Below are 21,738 nucleotides of genomic sequence, written 5' to 3' on the forward strand. Positions count from 1 at the left end.
TTCATTAATGCCTCTCCTCCACCCCCCCGCCCCCTCACCTTAAAAAAAAAAAAAAAAGAGAGGCAGAGGTAGGGCGCACAAAAGCAAGCCATGCCGCGAGCGGCGACAGGCCATAAACATGCACTATCAGAATGCGACAAACAATGCATGACACAGTACAGTAATGCATTTTCAGCTTAGAGTGATAAACACCTATAAAAAAGAAAACTGTGCTTATCTGATCAAAGAAAAATAAGCAATTAATTCAAACCAGACGAAGCACATGGAAAAGGAAGGGTACTCGTATAAAAATGGACGGAGTGCCTGACGCATGGCAATGGCTACCTGTTAGAGCTTAACTGCTAAGCTTACAACTCAAACCAAACTACTGTAGCTGTATCGTCATTCATTCGACCTAAATTGTGTCTCATATTAAAATGAACCAACTTTGTTTAGATTTGGAGATGTGGCCTATAATTTTTCTCCCCCCTTGAATTTCGAGTCTCAAATCTCAGGTGCGGCTTACATCTACATCTACATCTACATGACTACTCTGCAATTCACATTTAAGTGCTTGGCAGAGGGTTCATCGAACCACAATCATACTATCTCTCTACTATTCCACTCCCGAACAGCGAGCGGAAAAAACGAACACCTAAACCTTTCTGTTCGAGCTCTGATTTCTCTTATTTTATTTTGATGATCATTCCTACCTATGTAGGTTGGGCTCAACAAAATATTTTCGCATTCGGAAGAGAAAGTTGGTGACTGAAATTTCGTAACAAGGTCTCGCCGCGACGAAAAACGTCTATGCTGTAATGACTTCCATCCCAACTCGAGTATCATATCTGCCACACTCTCTCCCCTATAACGTGATAATACAAAACGAGCTGCACTTTTTTGCACCCTTTCGATGTCCTCCGTCAATCCCACCTGGTAAGGATCCCACACCGCGCAGCAATATTCTAACAGAGGACGAATGAGTGTAGTGTAAGCTGTCTCTTTAGTGGACTTGTTGCATCTTCTAAGTATCCTGCCAATGAAACGCAACCCCTGGCTCGCCTTCCCAACAATATTATCTATGTGGTCCTTCCAACTGAAGTTGTTCGTAATTTTAACACCCAGGTACTTAGTTGAATTGACAGCCTTGAGAATTGTACTATTTATCGAGTAATCGAATTCCAACGGATTTCTTTTGGAACTCATGTGGATCATCTCACACTTTTCTTTATTTAGCGTCAACTGCCACCTGACACACCATACAGCAATCTTTTCTAAATCGCTTTGCAACTGATACTGGTCTTCGGATGACCTTACTAGACGGTAAATTACAGCATCATCTGCGAACAATCTAAGAGAACTGCTCAGAATGTCACCCAGGTCATTTATATAGATCAGGAACAGCAGAGGTCCCAGGACGCTTCCCTGGGGAACACCTGATATCACTTCAGTTTTACTCGATGATTTGCCGTCTATTACTACGAACTGCGACCTTCCTGACAGGAAATCACGAATCCAGTCTCACAACTGAGACGATACCCCATAGGTCCGCAGCTGGATTAGAAGTCGCTTGTGAGGAACGGTGTCAAAAGCTTTCCGGTAATCTAGAAATACGGAATCAACTTGAGATTCCCTGTCGATAGCGGCCATTACTTCGTGCGAATAAAGAGCTAGCTGCGTTGCACAAGAGCGATGTTTTCTGAAGCCATGCTGTTTACGTGTCAATAGATCGTTCCCTTCGAGGTGATTCATAATGTTTGAATACAGTATATGCTCCAAAACCCTACTGCAAACCGACGTCAATGATATAGGTCTGTAGTTAAATGGATTACTCCTATTACCCTTCTTGAACACTGGTGCGACCTGCGCAATTTTCCAATCTGTAGGTACAGATCTATCGGTGAGCGAGCGGTTGTATATGAGTGCTAAGTAGGGAGCTATAGTATCAGCGTAATCTGAAAGGAACCTAATCGGTATACAATCTGGACCTGAAGACTTGCCCGTATCAAGCGATTTGAGTTGCTTCGCAACCCCTAAGGTATCTACTTCTAAGAAACTCATGCTAGCAGATGTTCGTGTTTCAAATTCTGGAATATTCCATTTGTCTTCCCTGGTGAAGGAATTTCGGAAAACTGCGTTCAATAACTCCGCTTTAGCGGCACAGTCGTCGGTAACAGTACCATCGGCACTGCGCAGCGAAGGTATTGACTGCGTCTTGCCGCTTGTGTACTTTACATACAACCAGAATTTCTTCGGATTTTCTACCAAATTTTGAGACAATGTTTCGTTGTGGAACCTATTAAAGGCATCTCGCATCGAAGTACGTGCCAAATTTCGCGCGTCTGTAAATTGTAGCCCATCTTCGGGATTTCGCGTTCTTCTGAACTTCGCATGCTTTTTCCATTGCCTCTGCAACAGCGTTCGGACCTTTTTTGTGTACCACGGGGGATCCGTTCCATCTCTTACCAATTTATGAGGTATGAATATCTCAATTACTGTTGCTACTATATCTTTGAATTTGAGCCACATCTCGTCTACATTCGCATAGTCAGTTCGGAAGGAATGGAAATTGTCTTTTAGGAAGGCTTCTAGTGACACTTTATCCGCTTTTTTAAATAAAATTATTTTGCGTTTGTTTCTGATGGATTTGGAAGAAATGGTATTGAGCCTAGCTACAACGACCTTGTGATCACTAATCCCTGTATCAGTCATGATGCTCTCTATCAGCTCTGGATTATTTGTGGTTAAGAGGTCAAGTGTGTTTTCGCAACCATTTACAATTCGCGTGGGTTCGTGGACTAACTGCTCGAAATAATTTTCGGAGAAAGCGTTTAGGACAATCTCGGAAGACGTTTTCTGCCTACCACCGGTTTTGAACAAGTATTTTTGCCAACATACCGAGGGTAGGTTGAAGTCCCCACCAACTATAACCGTATGAGTGGGGTATTTATTTGTTACGAGACTCAAACTTTCTCTGAACTGTTCCGCAACTGTATCATCGGAGTCTGGGGGTCGGTGGAAGGAGCCAGTTATTAACTTAATTCGGCTGTTAAGTATAACCTCCACCCATACCAATTCGCACGGAGTATCTACTTCGACTTCACTGCAAGGTAAACCACTACTGACTGACACAAACACTCCACCACCAATTCTGCCTAATCTATCTTTCCTGAACACCGTCTGAGACTTCGTAAAAATTTCTGCAGAACTTATTTCAGGCTTTAGCCAGCTTTCTGTACCTATAATGATATCAGCTTCTGTGCTTTCTATTAGCGCTTGAAGCTCAGGGACTTTTCCAGCGCAACTACAACAATTTACAACTATAATTCCGACTGTTCCTTGATCCAAGCACGTCCTGTAATTGCCATGCACCCTTTGACATTGCAGCCCACCCCGTACTTTCCCGAGGCCTTCTAACCTAAAAAACTGCCCAGTCCACGCCACACAGCCTCCGCTACCCGTGTAGCCGCCAGCTGAGTGTAGTGAACTCCTGACCTATTCAGCGGAACCCGAAACCCCACCACCCTATGGCGCAAGTCAAGGAATCTGCAGCCAACACGGTCGCAAAATCGTCTGAGCCTCTGATTCAGACCCTCCACCCGGCTCTGTACCAAAGATCCGCAGTCGGTTCTGTCAACGATGCTGCAGATGGTGAGCTCTGCCTTCATCTCGTAAGCAAGACCGGCAGCCTTCACCAAATCAGATAGCCGCTGGAATCCAGAGAGAATTTCCTCAGATCCAAAGCTACACACGTCATTAGTGCCGACATGTGCCACCACCTGCAGCTGGCTGCACCCTGTGCTCTCCATGGCATCCGGAAGGACCCTTTCCACATCAGGAATGACTCCTCCCGGAATGCACACGCAGTGCACACTGGATTTCTTCCCCTCCTTAGCCGCCGTATCCCTAAGGGGCCCCATTACGCACCTCACATTGGAGTTCCCTTGATTTCGAGTCTCATATCTCAGGTGCAGCTTAGATTCGAGTGCAACTTAGATTCGAGTAAATATGATAGGTCTCCGAAAGCCAGATGTGTACTGCATTCTATGTGATATGTTGAGGTTTGCATGTGACCTCAGGTGGGTGAAGGAATCAGCCATTTGTAAGACAGGAGAAGGTGCTGCATCCTCACTGGCTAATAAGTTGCTGAGGTTTAAATATTTCTTTACTTGTATTGCAGAGACAGGATTGTAGCAGATGGGAGGCTACTGCCCCTCAATGATATCGGTGGCTGCTAGTACATACAGTATTGGAGTCAGCATCTGCTGTCATGGGAGCCCAGACAGCATATGATTGGCCAGCATTATACTATCATATTTCTTTGTCAAAGAAATTTTGTAATGTAGTAGGGAACTTTTCTCAAATCTTGGCTGAATACTTGGCAGTACGTCATTTCCCTAAATCATTTAAAGCAAATACTGGAATGGTTTCTTTGAAAAGCACATGGTGTGGTTTCCTTCACTGAGCTGAGCACATGCTCCGTATCTTATGATAATGTCATTGATTGAACTCAGGCTCATACCTTTCAGTCTTTTTTAGTATTGCTGCCACTTGAAGAATGTTATTTCCATAAAGTATTTAAGAATATTGCATCAATATATTTGATTTTTAAATAAACAAACACTTTTTGTTTTCTTTGATATATAGTTAAAAATGGGCAAGTTCTCATTTTTGTGGATGATTATCTGCCTATGACTGACAAGACTTTCATGTTACTGTCATTACGAAATACCATATGAAATTGCAGTGTTCTGCTCATTATGGTGGAATGCTATAGAACATTAAGTGCTGTTGGGAGAAATCTAACCCCTTAGGGATATACCCTTTAGAAAAGGTTTGTATTATTTGTGAACAGTGTTTTCAGAGAAATGCATAACATACTGCTGTGAATTTTTAGAGGGAATTTTTCTACTGCATTCTAAAAGTTAGCATTTTTATCTCTTTTCACTTTTGTTCTCTTTTCAGTACTGGCTAGTAAGTAGAAACATTTTTGTATCAGAGTCACCATAATAAACAGATTTTTGCATTTGCAAATGTACAGCTCGTTAATGAGGGATAACCAATCTGATGATATCATTGTTATTTTCCTTTTACTCTTTCAGAGAAGCGGCTGAAGCATTGCTCAAGTCACCTGTGCATGTTTTAAATCAACTCATCCACACAGAACCAAGATTAGAATCCAACCAGAAAAGTAAGTTATGTAAAACCTATCTGAAATGTAATATTTATTTGCTTGTGTGGCCGTCATATGTAATTTTGTTCTCTCTTCAATAGGTAAGTCAATTGTGAACACATACTGTGTGTGGGCTATGTAGAAAAATAAACTAAATTTCCAGTTGTATGTTAGGTAAACATAAAAAAGTTTGAATAATTAACCTAAAAACAATTTTTCATCAAAGCCAAGTTTGGGAACCAGAAAATTAAAGATGCTGGAATGCAGGAAATGTTACATTAATTTCATGTTATCACCCTCTGTCCCAATCTCATCCCCCTTTCCTCTTCCCCACTTCTCCCTATCTCCCCCCCCCCCTCCCCCCCACTCTTCCCTCTCTCCTCTTCCATTTCTTCACTCCGCCTTGTCTCATTCCTCTACTCCTAAGGCTCACTCTTTCCATGCATTCCTACCTCCACTCCTTCCCCCTCATCCAACCACTGCTCCCCATGCCTCAAATCACCCTTCTGTTGTTTGCTGTGTAAGATTTACAATTTTTACTGTGCAAAATTGAAAAATCTTTGTGTTGTATGATTTAAAATTTGGATGTTATCCAGACTTACAACTTCACCCCAGAAAAAACCTTTGATTTCACATGTATCTTTACTTGGAAAAATGTATTTACAGTATCTGTCAGAGTGCATGACCACAATTGAGCTCTATGGATTGGAATTTGCATGTCTTTTAAGGTTCACCTTTGTCACTTTATTTGGAACGATATTAGAAGACTTAGTTTGGTAAAAGCATATAGTGAATTTCTTAAATCCTTTTTTTCCTTTTTATTGTGTGTTTAAACCAGATTATCCATGAGGTTTTACCAGGTTTTTCTGTGGTACTCTTCAAGGAACACCAGTTCCACTCACTCGAAAATAACATAAGTGAAATCCAGAAATTGAAATGAAAAGCAAAACTGATACATCAGCCTTAGTACAAGGAACACACTTGTTGCAGTGTTTGATTTGTCCAGACATCACAACCATTTGCTAATGCATAATTGGTGCACTAATTTGAATTTTTCAAGTTTATGGAATATCTTTTAAAAGTAGGAATGCTACGTTTAATAGAAAAGTATATAATAGTTTATAAATATTTGTTGTTTCACTTGATTTTATGCTTTTGCATACAGAAAATACTTCACCTGAAGCTGGCATCGATAATGCAGCTATTATTTCTGCTATTGAGCAAGCTTGTCAGTCACCCAGTACCAACATGGAAGAGCACATAGGAATAGTGCTGGATTTTATAATTTTGAGAGATCCAGCACGTGATGACAAGGTAAGTTACCTGCTATTGTTGTTAAGAAAATTCAGTTTATACTAACAAGTAGTACACAGGTTCCTAATATTTTGTTGCTGTCAATGTTGCACCATGAACATTTTGCCTCTGTCCCTTCATTTAAAATGAGGATGTTTAATTTTTTCTACTCAGAGTTTACTTGCTGCTTGTAAGGCATAAGTTGGTATAAAACCTGTGCTTTCACAGATACATACCCATTCCAACTTCTCCCCCCACCCTCCACATTCAGCATTTGGTGTTTGCCTCTGAATCATAAAAGATGTGGCACAGCATTCCAAATGGAATTAGAATTGGACATTGATCAGGATTATATGCATTTCTTGTATGATTCATATGAATTTATTTGAGGAAAGAAAAGTTTACCATGAGTGCAAACCAGAAAATGTGTCAGTAGTAAGTATGATAAGAGCGAAAATGACACAGTCTTGTTTCACAAGGAATACCATATTTAAATAGTGCATGACAAAGTTAATTCTTTCTTTACTGAATTTAGAAGGTTTCAAGTGGTAAAAGCTTTAGTTTATAATATTACATAGGTGTATAAATGTGAAATATTACATTAATATTATTTTGATCTATTTTATTAACATAATTTATGATTGTTGCTTTTAAGCAATGTTGGTTTCTATGGGTAATAACATTATTAAAAAAATTCAATTTACGCAAAAGTTAGTTTGTCACATAGCATTTTAGAGCTCACAAACCTTTGTACAATTTTTATTGGCAGCTTGGAGAGGGTCACTTTCCCTGTAAGTAATTAACAATTTCAGCGTTACAAATTAATTAAAATTTCAAAAATTGAATATAATTTTCATATTGACTGATGCCTGAATATAATTTTCATATTGACTGATGCCACTAATTTACTTTCTAATGTGTCCTCCCGGATATGGTTCAAAGTTGTACTTCCATTTGAGTCTGCAGATAAATGAGAGGAGATATTTAGCTATTTTAGAATTGTTGTGTTTGGTGTGAAACCAAATGTCGAACCTTCCAATAGATTAATTTTTCCTAAACTGTTGCCTGTATCATTTACCATTTGTACTTATTATTCTTCAGGTAGTAAACAGGGATTGATTAAAGAAGACTGGAAGGGGGATTCACTTGACCTTAGGTTGAGTGGGGCTCAACTGTTGTGAGGACAAGAGAAGGCAAAGATAAGGAGAATGGCTCAGTGAGGGTAGAAGGTCGGAAAGAAACAAAGAGGAAATATTTTTAATTCTGCACATCTTTTTAACATATTTCCTTCTCGTTCTGTCTCTTATCATCTCTGAACTACAGCTGACACAGTCCTTACCAACTCCCTCCTGATGCATTATTCTCACAATAGGCGGTCCTCTCGAATCATGAGACTAAATTAGTCCTTTTTGCAAGTTCTGTTCTCGAGTTGATTCAAGAAGCATCCACAGGAAAAATAGTAAATGATGTTTTTATTAAAGCTATTTACTGGTTTTGCATGAATGGACTATCTTTAAATATGAAGAAACACAACTCATCCAGTTTTGTACTGTTGAAAATACCCCACCTACAATGAATGCAGTTTATCAGCAAGAAATAATGCACAGTGGTAGAAAATTCTAAGTTCTGGTGTGTGTATGGCATGGCTGGGAGAGGGTTGGGGGGGGGGGGCTGTCAGGGGATATTAAACTGGCTATAACTTTTAGGTTCACCAAGTATTGTCATGAGAATAATATCAGAATCAGTAAGTTAAAATATTTTGCATATTATCAGTGCTGTAGCATAATATGCTGTTCTAACAGGTAACTAGGGCTAAAAGCATTACTTGCACAGAGGAAAGTTATTATAATTGTGCTTGGCGTTCACACATGTACTTCTTGACAGGCATCTGTTTAAGTAATTGGAAATATTAACCCCAGCCTCACAGCACATTTATTCATACACAAAATTTGTTGTCAACGGTCCATTGCAGTCTGAGAGCAAGGGAGACGTTTACCAATAGAATAATAGAAGGAAATATTATCTGCACTTCCCTCTAATGAATCTAATTTTGACACAGGAAGAACTGCAATACTTAGCTATAAAACTCTTCAAGATTCTGCCCCTGAAAGTGAAATATCTGTACAGCAGAAATGTTTTCAAATGTAAATTAAAGTTGTCTCTCAAAACAACTCCTCCTAAAGCATAAAAGTATTCTTGAGTAGAAATAGTTAGTTACAGTCTGTAAATATCTGGGAACTGTCTGTGAAATATTTTGTTCAGTTGACACGTTCCATGTCATAACATTTATTGGTAATATGGTGTACAGGAAGTGGAATTAATCATTCAACCTAGATTTTGACTAACCTACTAGTACCTGCCCCCTCTCATTTCAAGGATTCTGCAATGAATCCCTCTTTCCTTCCTGAAGATGCAGTGTATAGTTTGAAAAGTAAGGATTCCTCTTTTCAACTGCATTTATTTCTATTGACATCGCTAGGAACTGTGACTTCTGAAGGTTGTACTGGTACTGGTCAGTAAGATAGTGTTTCTGTTTAAATCAGGTCTGTTACAAAGTAAATGAATCATGTCTACATTTTAATAGCTCCATTCTCCATTCCACTCAGTCATTCAAGTCTCTTAGTCTTCTGTTTATTGAGAGATTTACATAGATCCTACACTTTCAGAACATTGGAGAAGATAATTTAAATCTTAAAGTATTTTGAAGTATCTGAAAGGAAAGGTACCAGGTGCAGAAAATTCATGTCTACAATAATTCTACAGAGCATTCATGTTGCCCCCGCTAGACAAGTCTGTTATTTATGGTTCTGCCTGACCTTCACAAGTAAAGATTGTGGATGCAGTGCATTGCTTGTATCAGACTGGCAATGCTAATTTACGACAGTCTCTATCCCTAGCCTCTGCACCAATGCCACCAAGCTGTTCCTATTGTTGGGCTGTTCCTGACCATGTAACATGTCTTTAAAGCCAAGTCTTTTAGTGTGTCTTCAACAGCAACCATTGTTGCCCACTAAGCTTAAGTATTTCTGAACTGCCCATGAGCCAAAATATGCTCATGATAGACTGTGAAGTTCTCCCACAGTGTTGAAGCAAGTAACCCACCTTAGCTGATGAAGAGGTACAGGGTATTTTTTTTTAATAGCAAATGGTTTATGCAGCTGATTTCAAGCTAGTGGGCTAAAATGCTCGTTCCTTTGGTTCTTCAGAAGTTATCCTACAATGACTTGTCTACCAGCAGAATTTGAAGGTAGTAATTGTGTGATGTCTGTGGTTACTGTGAGTGAGTCCAATACACGCAAAACAAGATTCCTAAGTTGTGATAAAATAAAATATTTTATACCAACAACACATAAAAAGAAGGGATTAAAAAACAATGTCCTCAGGGATGCAAGAACAGGGTGTATACGACCCGGAAAAAACCCGGGAATTTTTTCGTCCGGGGAAAAACCGGGAAAACCCCGGGAATTTTTTAGAATTCCGGGAATTTTTCATTGTTTTAGTTACCAGTTAAATTTTTGTAATTTTGACTGGTAAGACTGACAATGGCAAGGAAAGCGTTTCTGAAGAAGAGAAATTTGTTAACATCGAGTATAGATTTAAGTGCAGGAAGTCGTTTCTGAAAGTATTTGTATGGAGTGTAGCCATGTATGGAAGTGAAACATGGACAATAAATAGTTTGGACAAGAAGAGAATAGAAGCTTTCGAAATGTGGTGCTACAGAAGAATGCTGAAGATTAGATGGGAAAATCACATAACTAATGAGGAGGTATTGAATAGAATTGGGGAGAAGAGGAGTTTGTGGCACAACTTGACTAAAAGAAGGAATCGGTTGGTAGGACCTGTTCTGAGGCATCAAGGGATCACCAATTTGGTACTGGAGGGCAGCGTGGAGGGTAAAAATCGTAGAGGGAGACCAAGAGATGAATACACTAAGCAGATTCAGAAGGATGTAGGTTGCAGGAGGTACTGGGAGATGAAGGAGCTTGCACAGGATAGATTAGCATGGAGTGCTGCATCAAACCAGTCTCAGGACTGAAGACCACAACAACAACAAAGAACAAATACTCTAAAGGAGGATATTACTGTATCTTGCCTTTGCAGAATAATACTACAGCAACAAAACATGGACGAGAGAAAAAAAAAAACAAAAGTAAAACTTAAGTTGCAAAAGAAATGTGCCATATACAACAACAAAACACTGTGGTAACAATAAATTGCCTCCAATGAGCGTGACATGACAGCTGTTTATATTAGATTCATTTTAGCAGTTGCGGGCAGGCTCTTGCGCGTGCACAGTTGAGTCGCATGTGAGTAGTACCTTCTCTCGCTTCTGGCTACACAAGTGTGGCTTGGCACCACTACCTACATTGCTCCGGTTCGGAAATATCGTAGTTCCGGGGCCGATGCACAGAACAGTCTTGAGTTGTAGTGGGGATGTCGGTAGTCTCCACGTTACCTGTGTTTACGTTTAGTGATTTTTCCTGTTTCCTTTTCAGTTATTGCTCTCACATTAAATGAAAACAAAACGGATGTCCCTTGGCTGGGAGCTACCAAATGAATTAAAATATGTTCGCATAGTTACAGAAGGCTAAAATTTATTGTTAGTTTCAGGTTTTATTCCCACCTTTCTGACAGTCAAGCATTAATCGCCTTGCTGAACAATAAAGTTATTTTTATTGGTTTGCTAAAGAGATTTGGCTTTTATCAATCTTTTGCGCTGAGCAGTCAATTTATTTGAAACCAAGTGTTTAATTTCACACTATTGGCTAGTTTCAACAGTTCGCTGCATTTCAAGTGTACGTTTTCCATCTTCTAGCTCGTATGGCATTATGCCATAATGAAGAACCAAACATGAGATAATACAGTACTGGTACTCAAGAAAATTTACATCCGAATCTGGACATATGATTGTGCACTTTAAGCTGAATTATACATTTTAGTATGGTTCACGAAATTCCGATGCTCTTGAAGTATTCTTTGATGTCTTGTATCTTTTATGACATAATGCAAGATCTTTTAATGTTTTACACATACGGACATGAGGGCTTTCTGCGTCATAGTAGCTGTGCAGGTGCAGTGACGCCTCTTATCTGGCGCTCTCTTGCAACTGCTGAAATGAACCTATTTCTAACAGGTCACGGGAAAATATGCGAATGGTGGTTTGAAAAGTGTTACTTTCAAAGTAAATTTCCTTTTACACAAGATGAACTACGGGCAAGAACGTACGATGAATTTCTTAAATCACAGAGCGTTTGACTCTCATTTAAAAATCAATACTTTGTGGATGACCATCCAGAAAAATTTCGAGCCCAGAAGATCAGACATTTACGTAGTTATTAAAAATTTTACTGGCACATTTGTGTGATGTATCTTAACGCTAGGATGTACATACAGGGCCTCCGAGGGCCTTGTATGTCTTCATTTTTAAAAAATTTCTGTAATTTTTGGTTTGATTTCAAATTGCTTTCCAGTATTCTTTCACTAACACTGTGACATTCCTCCTGTCAAGTCTGAACAAGATACCTTTTTGAGGTTTTTTATATAATTCAATACGTTTACCCATGCATCGTGAATGCATAAGCAGGGCTGCAGAAGCCCTCACACATTTATAAATATTCTTTAGCCTATATTCTCTTCAACATTTGTTTGGGAGCAGTTATTAATTCAAAAATAACTGTAGTGGTACTTCCAGCAACAGGAGTGCCAACAGCAGCAGTAGCTATAGTAGTAATAGTATAACTAAAAAAATAATACACACTACTTTCACATATTGGCGATGTCATTGTATTATTGATCTTTTTGCTATCAAATGTTTTATTATTGCATAGTATTGTTATCCTGTGCTCCTCTTGTCAGCCTCATTGTTACTGTAGTTTGTTTGTTGCTGCGAGTATGACTCGTTTAGTGTTGCACAAGCTGCTGTTCGAGAGACATGTCTTTTGCTATGACTTCGACACGCAAAGCAAGAGAGTCAGTACATGCAAAATGCAGCTAATTTTGAAAGTGTTGTGGCTCAGTGGTTTGAAGAAGATGATTCTTGCGAGGAAAGAAATATTTTTGAAGATGCAAGTAGTGAAGAATCAGCCAATGCCCCTGCAGATGTGAATATAGAGGCAGATGACACTCCTTCCAATAATATTACTTCATCAGAGTCTGAAAATGAAGAACCACCACAAAAAGTTATAGGAGACCACACATACATTAGTCGGAGTGGAACAATTTGGAAATTAGATCCTTCTGCAACTTTTCGTACGCCTGTCCATAATATCGTAAAGAAGGCACCTGGTCCAGCCCGTTGTTTGAAAACCTGTAAACCTAAGGATGCCTGGGACTATTTCATCTCCAAGGAAATACTAGAGGAAATCATCAACTGCATAAATATTGAAGGCAGAAGAGTGGCTGCTTTACACGGTAAAACATGGAAAACATTTCGCTTGCTGAAATGGAGGGTTTTCTTGGTCTTTTACTGCTTTCTGGTGTTGAGAAGAGTTGGGATGTCCCTATTAGAGAATTATTCTTGGATGAAAAGGCAAATCCTACATATAAGGCCACCATGTCAGTAAATAGATTCGAGGATATAAGGAGAATTATTAGATTTGATGACAGGCGTACCCTAGAAGCTTGATCTACAGATGACAAACTTGCAGCTGTTCGCTATGTATGGGAACTATTTCTTGACAAGTGTAAAAATAGAATGATTCCCAATGATTCACTCACAGTTGACGAACAGCTAGTCCCAATCCGTGGAAGATGCAGCTTCACCCAGTATATGCCCTCTAAACCAGCCAAGTATGGCATAAAAATATTTTGGTTATGTGATGCTACATCTGCATATGCTTTAGACGGAATTGTTTATACGGGAAGGAAGACCCATGAACCTATTCAGAAAAATTGTGGATTGAATGTGGTGAAAGATCTTGCTAAAAGCATTGAAGGATCATCAAAAAATATTACTGTTTACAACTTCTTTACTAGTGTGCAGCTGGCAGAAGAGATGCTTCAGAAGCAAATTACAGTGGGTGGAACAATCAAACAAAATAAACCAGAAATTCCTAATGAGATGAAACCATCTGCCTCACGAGTGATTCATTCCTCTTTGTTTGCATTTAGTTATGTTCCTAAAAAGAAAAAGTCTGTATTTCTCATTAGCACAATGCATCATGACAGAAACATTGATGAAACTCGTGCAAAAAAGAAACCAGATATAATAAAGTTCTATAACTCTACTAAGGGTCGAGTAGATCATATGGACCAGAAAATTCGTTATTATACGAGAGTCGGTCAAAAAGTAATGCCTCCCATTTTTTTTCTACTTAAAAAAATTAAGTTAAGTGAAAAATTTGAATTTGGCGCCATTCCTCAAACCTTCTTCTGCAATCCACTGCAGTAGTAACTTTCTGTGTCAACAGGTGGCAGCACAGCAGAAGTTTGTAAGATGGCCGACATCGATGTTCGTTTGAGACAGCGTTGTGTGATTGAATTCTTGAATGCAGAAGGTGAAACGCCCATACGCATTCATGAAAGACTGAAGAAGGTGTATGGTGTTGTGACAGTGGATGTCAGCACTGTTAGACGATGGGTTCGTCGTTGTAAGGAAGCTGAAGGGCAAACACCGTTGACTGACGAAAAGCGGAGCGGCAGGCAGGTGAGTGCAGTGACTCCACACAACATTCAGCAAGTTGATGACATCATTCGTGGTGACCGTCGGGTGACTGCAGATGAAGTGTGTCGCATTATTTCTCTTAGTAAAGGCAGTGTGATCACGATTATTAAACAATTGGGGTACTCAAAAGTTTGTGCACGGTGGGTTCCAAGAATGTTAACCGATCAGAATAAAGAGGCAAGGAAAACAATAGCCTCCCAACACTTGCAGCGCTTCCTTTTGGAGGGAGATGAGTTTCTGAAAAAAATTGTGACCGGGGACGAAACATGGGTGCATTTTTTTGAACCCGAATCAAAGAGGCAGTCAATGGAGTGGCGTCACACAAGCTCGCCGAGGAAGAAAAAATTCAGAACTGTGCGATCGGCAGGGAAAGTTATGGCAACAGTTTTCTGGGATACAGAGGGTGTGATTCTGGTTGATTTTTTGGAGCAGGGATGCACAATAAATTCTGTTCAATACATCACAACCCTCAAAAAACTTAAAGCACGTCTTCAGCGAGTTCGCCCAACAAAATCAATGGCAGATGTTCTTCTTTTGCATGACAATGCAAGACCACACACCAGTCGTCACACCTCTGACGAGATTGTCAAAATTGCCTCATCCCCCATACAGCCCTGACCTGGCACCATCAGACTTCCATCTGTTCGGGCCACTAAAAGAAGCTCATCGTGGGATTCATTTTGAAGATGAGGAGGCCGTCAAAACATCCGTGCGTCAATGGCTTAGGAAGCAGAGCTGTGATTTTTACCGTGCTGGGACACATGCCCTTGTTCAAAGATGGACCAAAACTGTAGAGATGGGCGGAGATTACATTGAAAAATGACAAAATGATCCTCAATGTTGTGGTTTTCAACCTATGTAATTGCATTTAAATTTCCTGACAATTAAACGTAGAAAAAAAAATAGGAGGCATTACTTTTTGACTGTCCCTCGTATGTAGACACTCATAGCGACAGAAACGGGATGTGAAATAAAATAGGTGCAGTATGCGGAAGCACAGTGCTAGATAGCCACAGTATTACTCTGAGGCTTTCTGCTGTTTGTCAAGAGCCTGAAGGGTGTGCCACGTTTTAATTGGACGTTCTTTATATACTGAAAAGAGCAAATTAAATTACTTGACTAGAGACTGCCCTCTAGTTTAAATGATGTTTACTTAACTGTAACAAAGGTGTCAATATGTAGTGAGGGGTGGGGATGTCTCCCTAAGTTATTGGGGATACACTTTTTTATGTGTACTAGAGTGGCTGTCTTTCTCACTTTGTATGTCCCCAGTAGTATAGTCTCTCTCTCTCTCTCTCTCTCTCTCTCTCTCTCACTCTCACACAAACTTCCCCCTCCCCCGTACCTCTACCCCTCCCCCTCTCCCGTACCTCTACCCCTCCCCCTCTCCCCCTCACCCCTCCCCCTCTCCCCCTCCCTCTCTCTTAAATAAACACTTATTTGCTAACAATGGACTGAATAGTGTGAATTTTATAATGTCATGTGGACACCTTCCCAAAGGACTGTAAGAATTTATTGAATTAAATTATCTGGTCACTTAGATTCTGTCCATGACACAATGTCATGTCATCACACATGCCCTTTAATTTTTTTAGGAAGTAGCAGTGGTTTTTTTGTTTTGTAAATATGTAATGAGAGGACGTACTTTTCCATTCCTCACAAACACAGATATTTTCATTATTTTTCTCTTTCCTCTGTAACATATTATCTGTGTTCATCATCATCATTACCATTATCAAATATTGACTGTGTTTCTTCTTCCTCTCTTCTCTCCTCATCCTTCCTGATTTTCCTCTTTGGACATTTGCTCAAATTTTATGTTTTATGATTTTTTTCTCTGTATTTATCCTGTGTGTCATCTCTTCATTGGATATATTTAATTTCTTGAGACTTTCCACGGTCTCCTTTACCTAATTGGTTTTCACTATATTAGTCATCACTGTGTTAACAGTCTTCTTGATCAGTCTGTCTTCGTTCATGCTATGTTTGTGGCTGTAGAGCTTTGCTCTTCTTTTTCTGATGTTTGTAATCCCCTCTGTTTGTACAATTCTTTTGTTCACTCGTTATTCAGATCCCCTCTTTCTGAACTGGCCCGTAAATCTTTCTCAGTATTTTACTCTCTTGTTTTTCCATCACCTTGATTTTTGTTTTTCTGTTGATAGCTGCTGTTTCTAAGGTGTACAAGGACTCTTGGAAGACTACAGTGTCTTAATATGACATTGATGGAGATACTACTTTTGTTGTAGTGGTTCCGTGTAAGTCTGTATGCTGTAGTTTTGTAGTCCTTTCTTAATTGGATTTTAATTTCAGTCCTGATTTCTGTGAGATCTCTTTCAGTTATATGAAATTTTCTACTTGTGTTATCTTTCTGTACTTAGTTGTCTGTGGGTGGGTGTCTGTGTTTTTTCGTAAGAAATTTGTAGCCCCATTTTGGCTGCAGTTTTGTCTAGTGTCTCTAGAACTCCTTTGGCTTCTTTTGTTATTTGTTATGATGGCTGTATAATCTGCAAAGTCTGGACATTTTATGTTGATGATTCTTTTTTTTGTGCTTACCTATCTTTATACCATTGACTCCTTTGTCTCATTTCCTGATTATTGTATTTTCTCTAAAACTGAGTTAAATAGAACAGGTGACAGACCATCCCCATATCTTACTCCTGTCTTGATTCTGAATGCTGCCAAGATCTGTCCCATGACTGTGACTGTGACTTTGGATTTTGTATTTGTTAATGTTTCCTGGATTAGCTTTCTGGTCTTGTTGTCCACCTTTTTTCTTGCAGTGTGTTGAAGACTGTTTCCTGCCATATGGACTTGAATCCTTGGCCAATCCTAATGTTTTTTTTTTTTTCTTATTTATCACTTCTGGCAATGTTTGTTGATGTGATAAATGCTGAGTTTCACAGTTGTTCGGAATCCACGTTAAACTGTAGAGCCCCCTGTAGCTGGCGGAGTCAGTCAGTTCAGAGGTTAGAGGAAGGCAACAGTATTCACCTTGAACAGGGCTATGTCTAGTAAAGCACTGTAGTGTGCAAACCAATCGTCAGATTGATGACTGCTTTAGTATAGAGTTGTAGGCCTTCTTGAAGTTGACAAATCTTACGTGCTGTTCCTGAAACTTGTTGTTGTTAATATTGTTCTCAGGCACCAGATCTGTTCACTGCATAGTTTTCCCTTCTTGAACCTTCCTTGGTATTCTCCTATTTGTATTTTGGATGTAAAGTTTTCGTGGTCTAATTTCCACATTTCTAAATTTAATCCATCTTAACCTGGTCTCTGTTATTTTTCAATGCTTTTGTTTTGTCCATGATTTCTTCATGTGGTGCAGGTTTGGAACCCAGATTAGGTTATGGTTTTTCGACTGTAGCCTCTGTGTCAGTTTGTCACATATGAGTAGTGTGTGAAAATATTATGTCAGTATCTCAAGATTTTTTTCCGCTTTTTCTCCAGCTATCCATCTTATCTTTTGAAGTATAAGCTCAATGAATAATATCATGTCATATTTTCTGTGAATGTTCTACAAATGTTTGGTGTGTTGTTTTTTTGAAGTCCTGTTCTATCTACTTCAACCTGTTGTTTTCATAACCTTATTTTTCTCTACATATTACACCAAGCTGACAAAAGACATGAGATATCTCTTAATATCATGTTGCACCATCTCCTCTCTGGTGTATTGCAGCAACTCGTGGAATTTTGAGCAAGAACTGACCCCTTGATTGTGTCCCATAAATGTTCAGTGGGATTCATGTTGGGTGGTGTGGGTGGCCAAACCATTCACTCGAATTGTCCAGAATTTCTTCAAACTAGTCACGAACATTTCTGGCCTCGTGACATGATGCATCATTGTTTGGGAACATGAAGTCCATGAATGGCTGTAAATGGTCTCCAAGTAGCTGAACTTAACCATTTCCAGTCAATGATTGGTTCGGTTGGACCAGAGCACCCAGTCCATTCCATGTGAACACAGCCCACTCCATTCTGAAGCCACCAGAAGGTTGCACAGTGCCATGTTGACAACTTGGGTCCATAGTGTCATGGGGTTTGTGTGCACTCAAAACCAATCGTCAGCTCTTACCAACTGAAATTGGGACTCATCTGACCAGGCCATGGTTTTAAAGTCATCCAGGTTCCAACCATATGGTCACAAACCCAGGAGAGGCACTGCAATCAGTGTCATGTTGTTAGAAAAGGCACTTGCATCAGTTGTCTGATGCCTTAGCCCACTAATGCCAGATTTTGCCATACTGTCCCAATGGGTATGTTCGTGGTATGTCCCATATTGAATTCTGTGGTTATTTCATGCAGTATTGCTTGTTTGTTAGCACTGTCAACTGACAACTGCATACAGACACCGCTGCTCTCAGTTGTTAAGTGAAGACCGTCAGCCACTGCATTGTCCGTGGTGGGAGATAATGCCTGAAACATGACATTGTCAGTGCATTCTTGACACTTTGGATCTTTGAATATTGAATGCTGTGATGATTTTCAAAATGGAATGTCCCATGCATCTAGATCACACAACCAATCTGCGTTCCAAGTCTGTTTCCTGTCATACAGCCATAATCACTTCAGAAACCTTTCCACAGGAATCATTTAAGTACAAATGATAGCTCCACCTATGCACTGTCCTTTTATACCTTGTGTACCGATTCTACTGCCATCTGTATGCTATATGTGCATATCATTATCCCATGACTTTTGTTACTTCAGCGTATTTTCGAAGAAGTCTTCTGTTAACTTGCTAGATTCTTCCCATTTTTGGATCCTCAGTGGCTGTTAAATTTTTACGCCTGTATTTTGTTTTTTTGTGACTCTGTTGGATGTTATGTTCCACCATCTGTGTTCCCTTTTTCGTGGTAATTTTTCTAACATTATTATATTTCACTTAGTCTTCAAATGAAACTCGATCCATGTTTTTCCTTTCCCACAATAGTTCACTATGTTCGTTTCATCATAAATCAGTTTTGGCAGGATTTTGTGGCAGTGCTACAAGGGCTGCAAAAGAAAAGATGGTATGTGATTCAGATGTTCCAACACTCAAAACTAAATTATTAGCACTATACTTGACTTACATTTATGGAAAACTTTTTGTTCATTTAGCTGGGAGATAAAATCCTGAGATATCCTTCTCTCATTAGATATCTCACATACTTCGTGTACATACTTGTTTGTCAAATTAGTGTAACATTTTCTCTCTATAATATTATTTTTATTATGGGGAATAATAATTTGCCACACTGAATTATGTTGGAAAATTCCAAAAGCATTTGTTCATAGGAGAGTCATAAGATATATTGTTTCCTCTACGTATATCTTGGGAAAAGTCAATGCAGATAAAATCAGAGAGATTTAAGCCCACCCGGAGGCATTCTTACCGTGAAATATTCACAACTGGAACAAGAAAGGAGTGAAGTGACAGTAACTGGGAAAACGTATACTACCTGTGAACTGACACATCATATATCAGCTGATATGTGATCGCTTTTCGGCCTTTTATATTGGCATGACTACCACCAAATTATCAGTTAAGATGAAGTGGCATAGACAGAGGGTGTATAATGGCAACACACAATATCCTGTTGCACAGCATCTCTGCAGTATGATAGTTGTGACCTTGGTGCCTGTTTCACGACATGCGCCATTAGGATTCTTTCCCCAGACACAAGTTTCTCAGAACTCAGGTGGGAACTAGCACTACGACGTGTGCTTGGTTTTCGCCACCCACCTGGCCTTAATTTATGTTAGTTCCTTCCGTCTCAGCATTTCTTGACAGTAATTACTCCTTTTTCTCTCCATTTTAGATTTCCACATCTTTCATTTTCTTACCTGTCTGTTTTTCGCCATCCCCTTCCCACATACAATGCACTTAGTTTTTCACTGTTATTAACTTGTGCGCGATGTTTTAGCAGTTATCTCTGTCTTGCATACTATCCTGTCTTCCACCTTACAGACTGAGTCCTGTCTTCCACCTTTCAGACAGAGCAAGGTGGCGCAGTGGTTAGCACCAGTCTGATGGAATGTCAAAGATAATTTGTTTCACTTTTTAATCCACCAGTAATAGCAAAACTTTCCACAAAGGAGCTTGTGTCTGCTTCAAGACCAGAACAGTTCATACATGAGAATTTCCTCGCCTTACAGTGGCCACCGGCTACCAGCCATCTGCCATTAACTGCTTGATGTTGACCACAGTCCAACTATGTGAATGTGGCACCACACACTTGACGTATTTCTGCTCTCTGATTAGTAAGCATGAAATTATTTCTAATTGCAGTTCGAATTTCCGCACGAAGTAACTTCTCTAAAGCAAGTGAACACTGTGGAGTTACACATCATGGGTATGTTACTATGAGTGTATTATAGATTGTCATTTTGTATGACAGTATTGAAAGTTCATGGGGGGAGCAATACATAAAATAAGGGAAAGGCAGCCACTTGCCTGTGGCAGATCAATGTGTGGAGCTCAGAAACATGTAACAGAAAACAGCATTCACCATTCACACCAGCTTTCAAACATTAGCTCTTTTTCTAGCAAAAGTACACATGTTCACCCAAACAAACATAGACGGTTGTGGCCACAGTAAGACTGATTATTGATGCTTGGTTATTGAAAGCGGTTGCCTGAGCTGATGAAGACGAGGATGAGGTAGGGAAGGGTGCAAGGACAGTTTAGTGGAAAAGACGCCAGTCTTTGGGCCAATGACTCTGCAGCCTCACAGCAAAATGAAAAGTGTATGGAGGGTGGAGGGAAAAGAATTGCAGGAAGAGGGGGAAAATGCACGGTGAAGATGATGAAGGAGAAATGGAGAAGGGTCGGAAAGGGATAAGTGGAAAGGGAGAGGTGGTTGTGCAGCTGCAGAATCATCTGCTTGCCTCTTTCCCTCTGCACACTTCCCCTTGTGTCCTTGCCTACTGCATCCCCACCTCCTTCAGCTCAGGCAAGTGCTTTTGAGTAATCAGTATTGTCGTAGCCATTGTAGTGCACGTTTGGGTGTGTCTGCCTCCCCCCCCCCCCCCCCCCCCCTCCGTGTGTGTGTGTGTGTGTGTGTGTGTGTGTGTGTGTGTGTGTGTGTGTGTGTGTTGGGAGCTAGTGTGCTCTATGCATCAGTTGTCATTTTCTTATTTGAAAGTCTAGTATTGGTCTTGCCGTTATGGATTGTGTTTCACATACTTGATTCTTATTGTTGTTTAACCATTATCAAATAGTCACAAGTGAAAAAAGGTGTAGCATTTCATGACATATTGCTCACTTTGGATTTAACACGGGGCTGAAGACAGTGGAGGCAGCTTGAGACATTAGTGTCGTGTGTGGGACGAGTACTGTCAGACAAATAACTTTGAATGGGGATTTTCTTGTGTCAAGAAAGATTGTTCTGGCATGAGTGATTTTCCACATTCAGGAAACCTCTGTAATTGACATGTGATGAACTGTGACCATTTAACCTTCATCTGAGGTTTGTATTCAGCAGGCAAGGTTCAGAATTTGTGTGTAGGAGTACTTGATACTCTAATCCAAAGCAGCAGAAATTTAAGGGGTGACTATTACTGCTTTTTTCTTTGAATTTTATCAGTTCGCTCGTTGAGCATTTTTGGACAATATTGTTACTGGTAATAAGTGATGATACATTTATGTTAA

General features: G+C 39.8%; 1 protein-coding gene across 4 annotated transcripts in view; it reads left to right on the forward strand.

The window, feature by feature from the left end:
• LOC126272246 (speckle targeted PIP5K1A-regulated poly(A) polymerase-like) overlaps positions 1-21,738 on the forward strand; it is a 236,552-nt gene that overhangs the window by 38,149 nt on the left and 176,665 nt on the right. For 3 of the 4 annotated variants that reach the window (XM_049974953.1, XM_049974957.1, XM_049974955.1), the window contains exons 4-5: positions 5,082-5,170; positions 6,318-6,466. In XM_049974953.1, the coding sequence (XP_049830910.1) occupies positions 5,082-5,170; positions 6,318-6,466 (238 nt within the window). Of the gene's footprint in view, positions 1-5,081; positions 5,171-6,317; positions 6,467-13,854; positions 14,091-21,738 lie in introns of those variants that run through there. The other variant, XM_049974956.1, reaches the window with a different exon arrangement.

Source organism: Schistocerca gregaria, chromosome 5 (assembly GCF_023897955.1).
Source record: "Schistocerca gregaria isolate iqSchGreg1 chromosome 5, iqSchGreg1.2, whole genome shotgun sequence".
Taxonomy (NCBI): domain Eukaryota; kingdom Metazoa; phylum Arthropoda; class Insecta; order Orthoptera; family Acrididae; genus Schistocerca; species Schistocerca gregaria.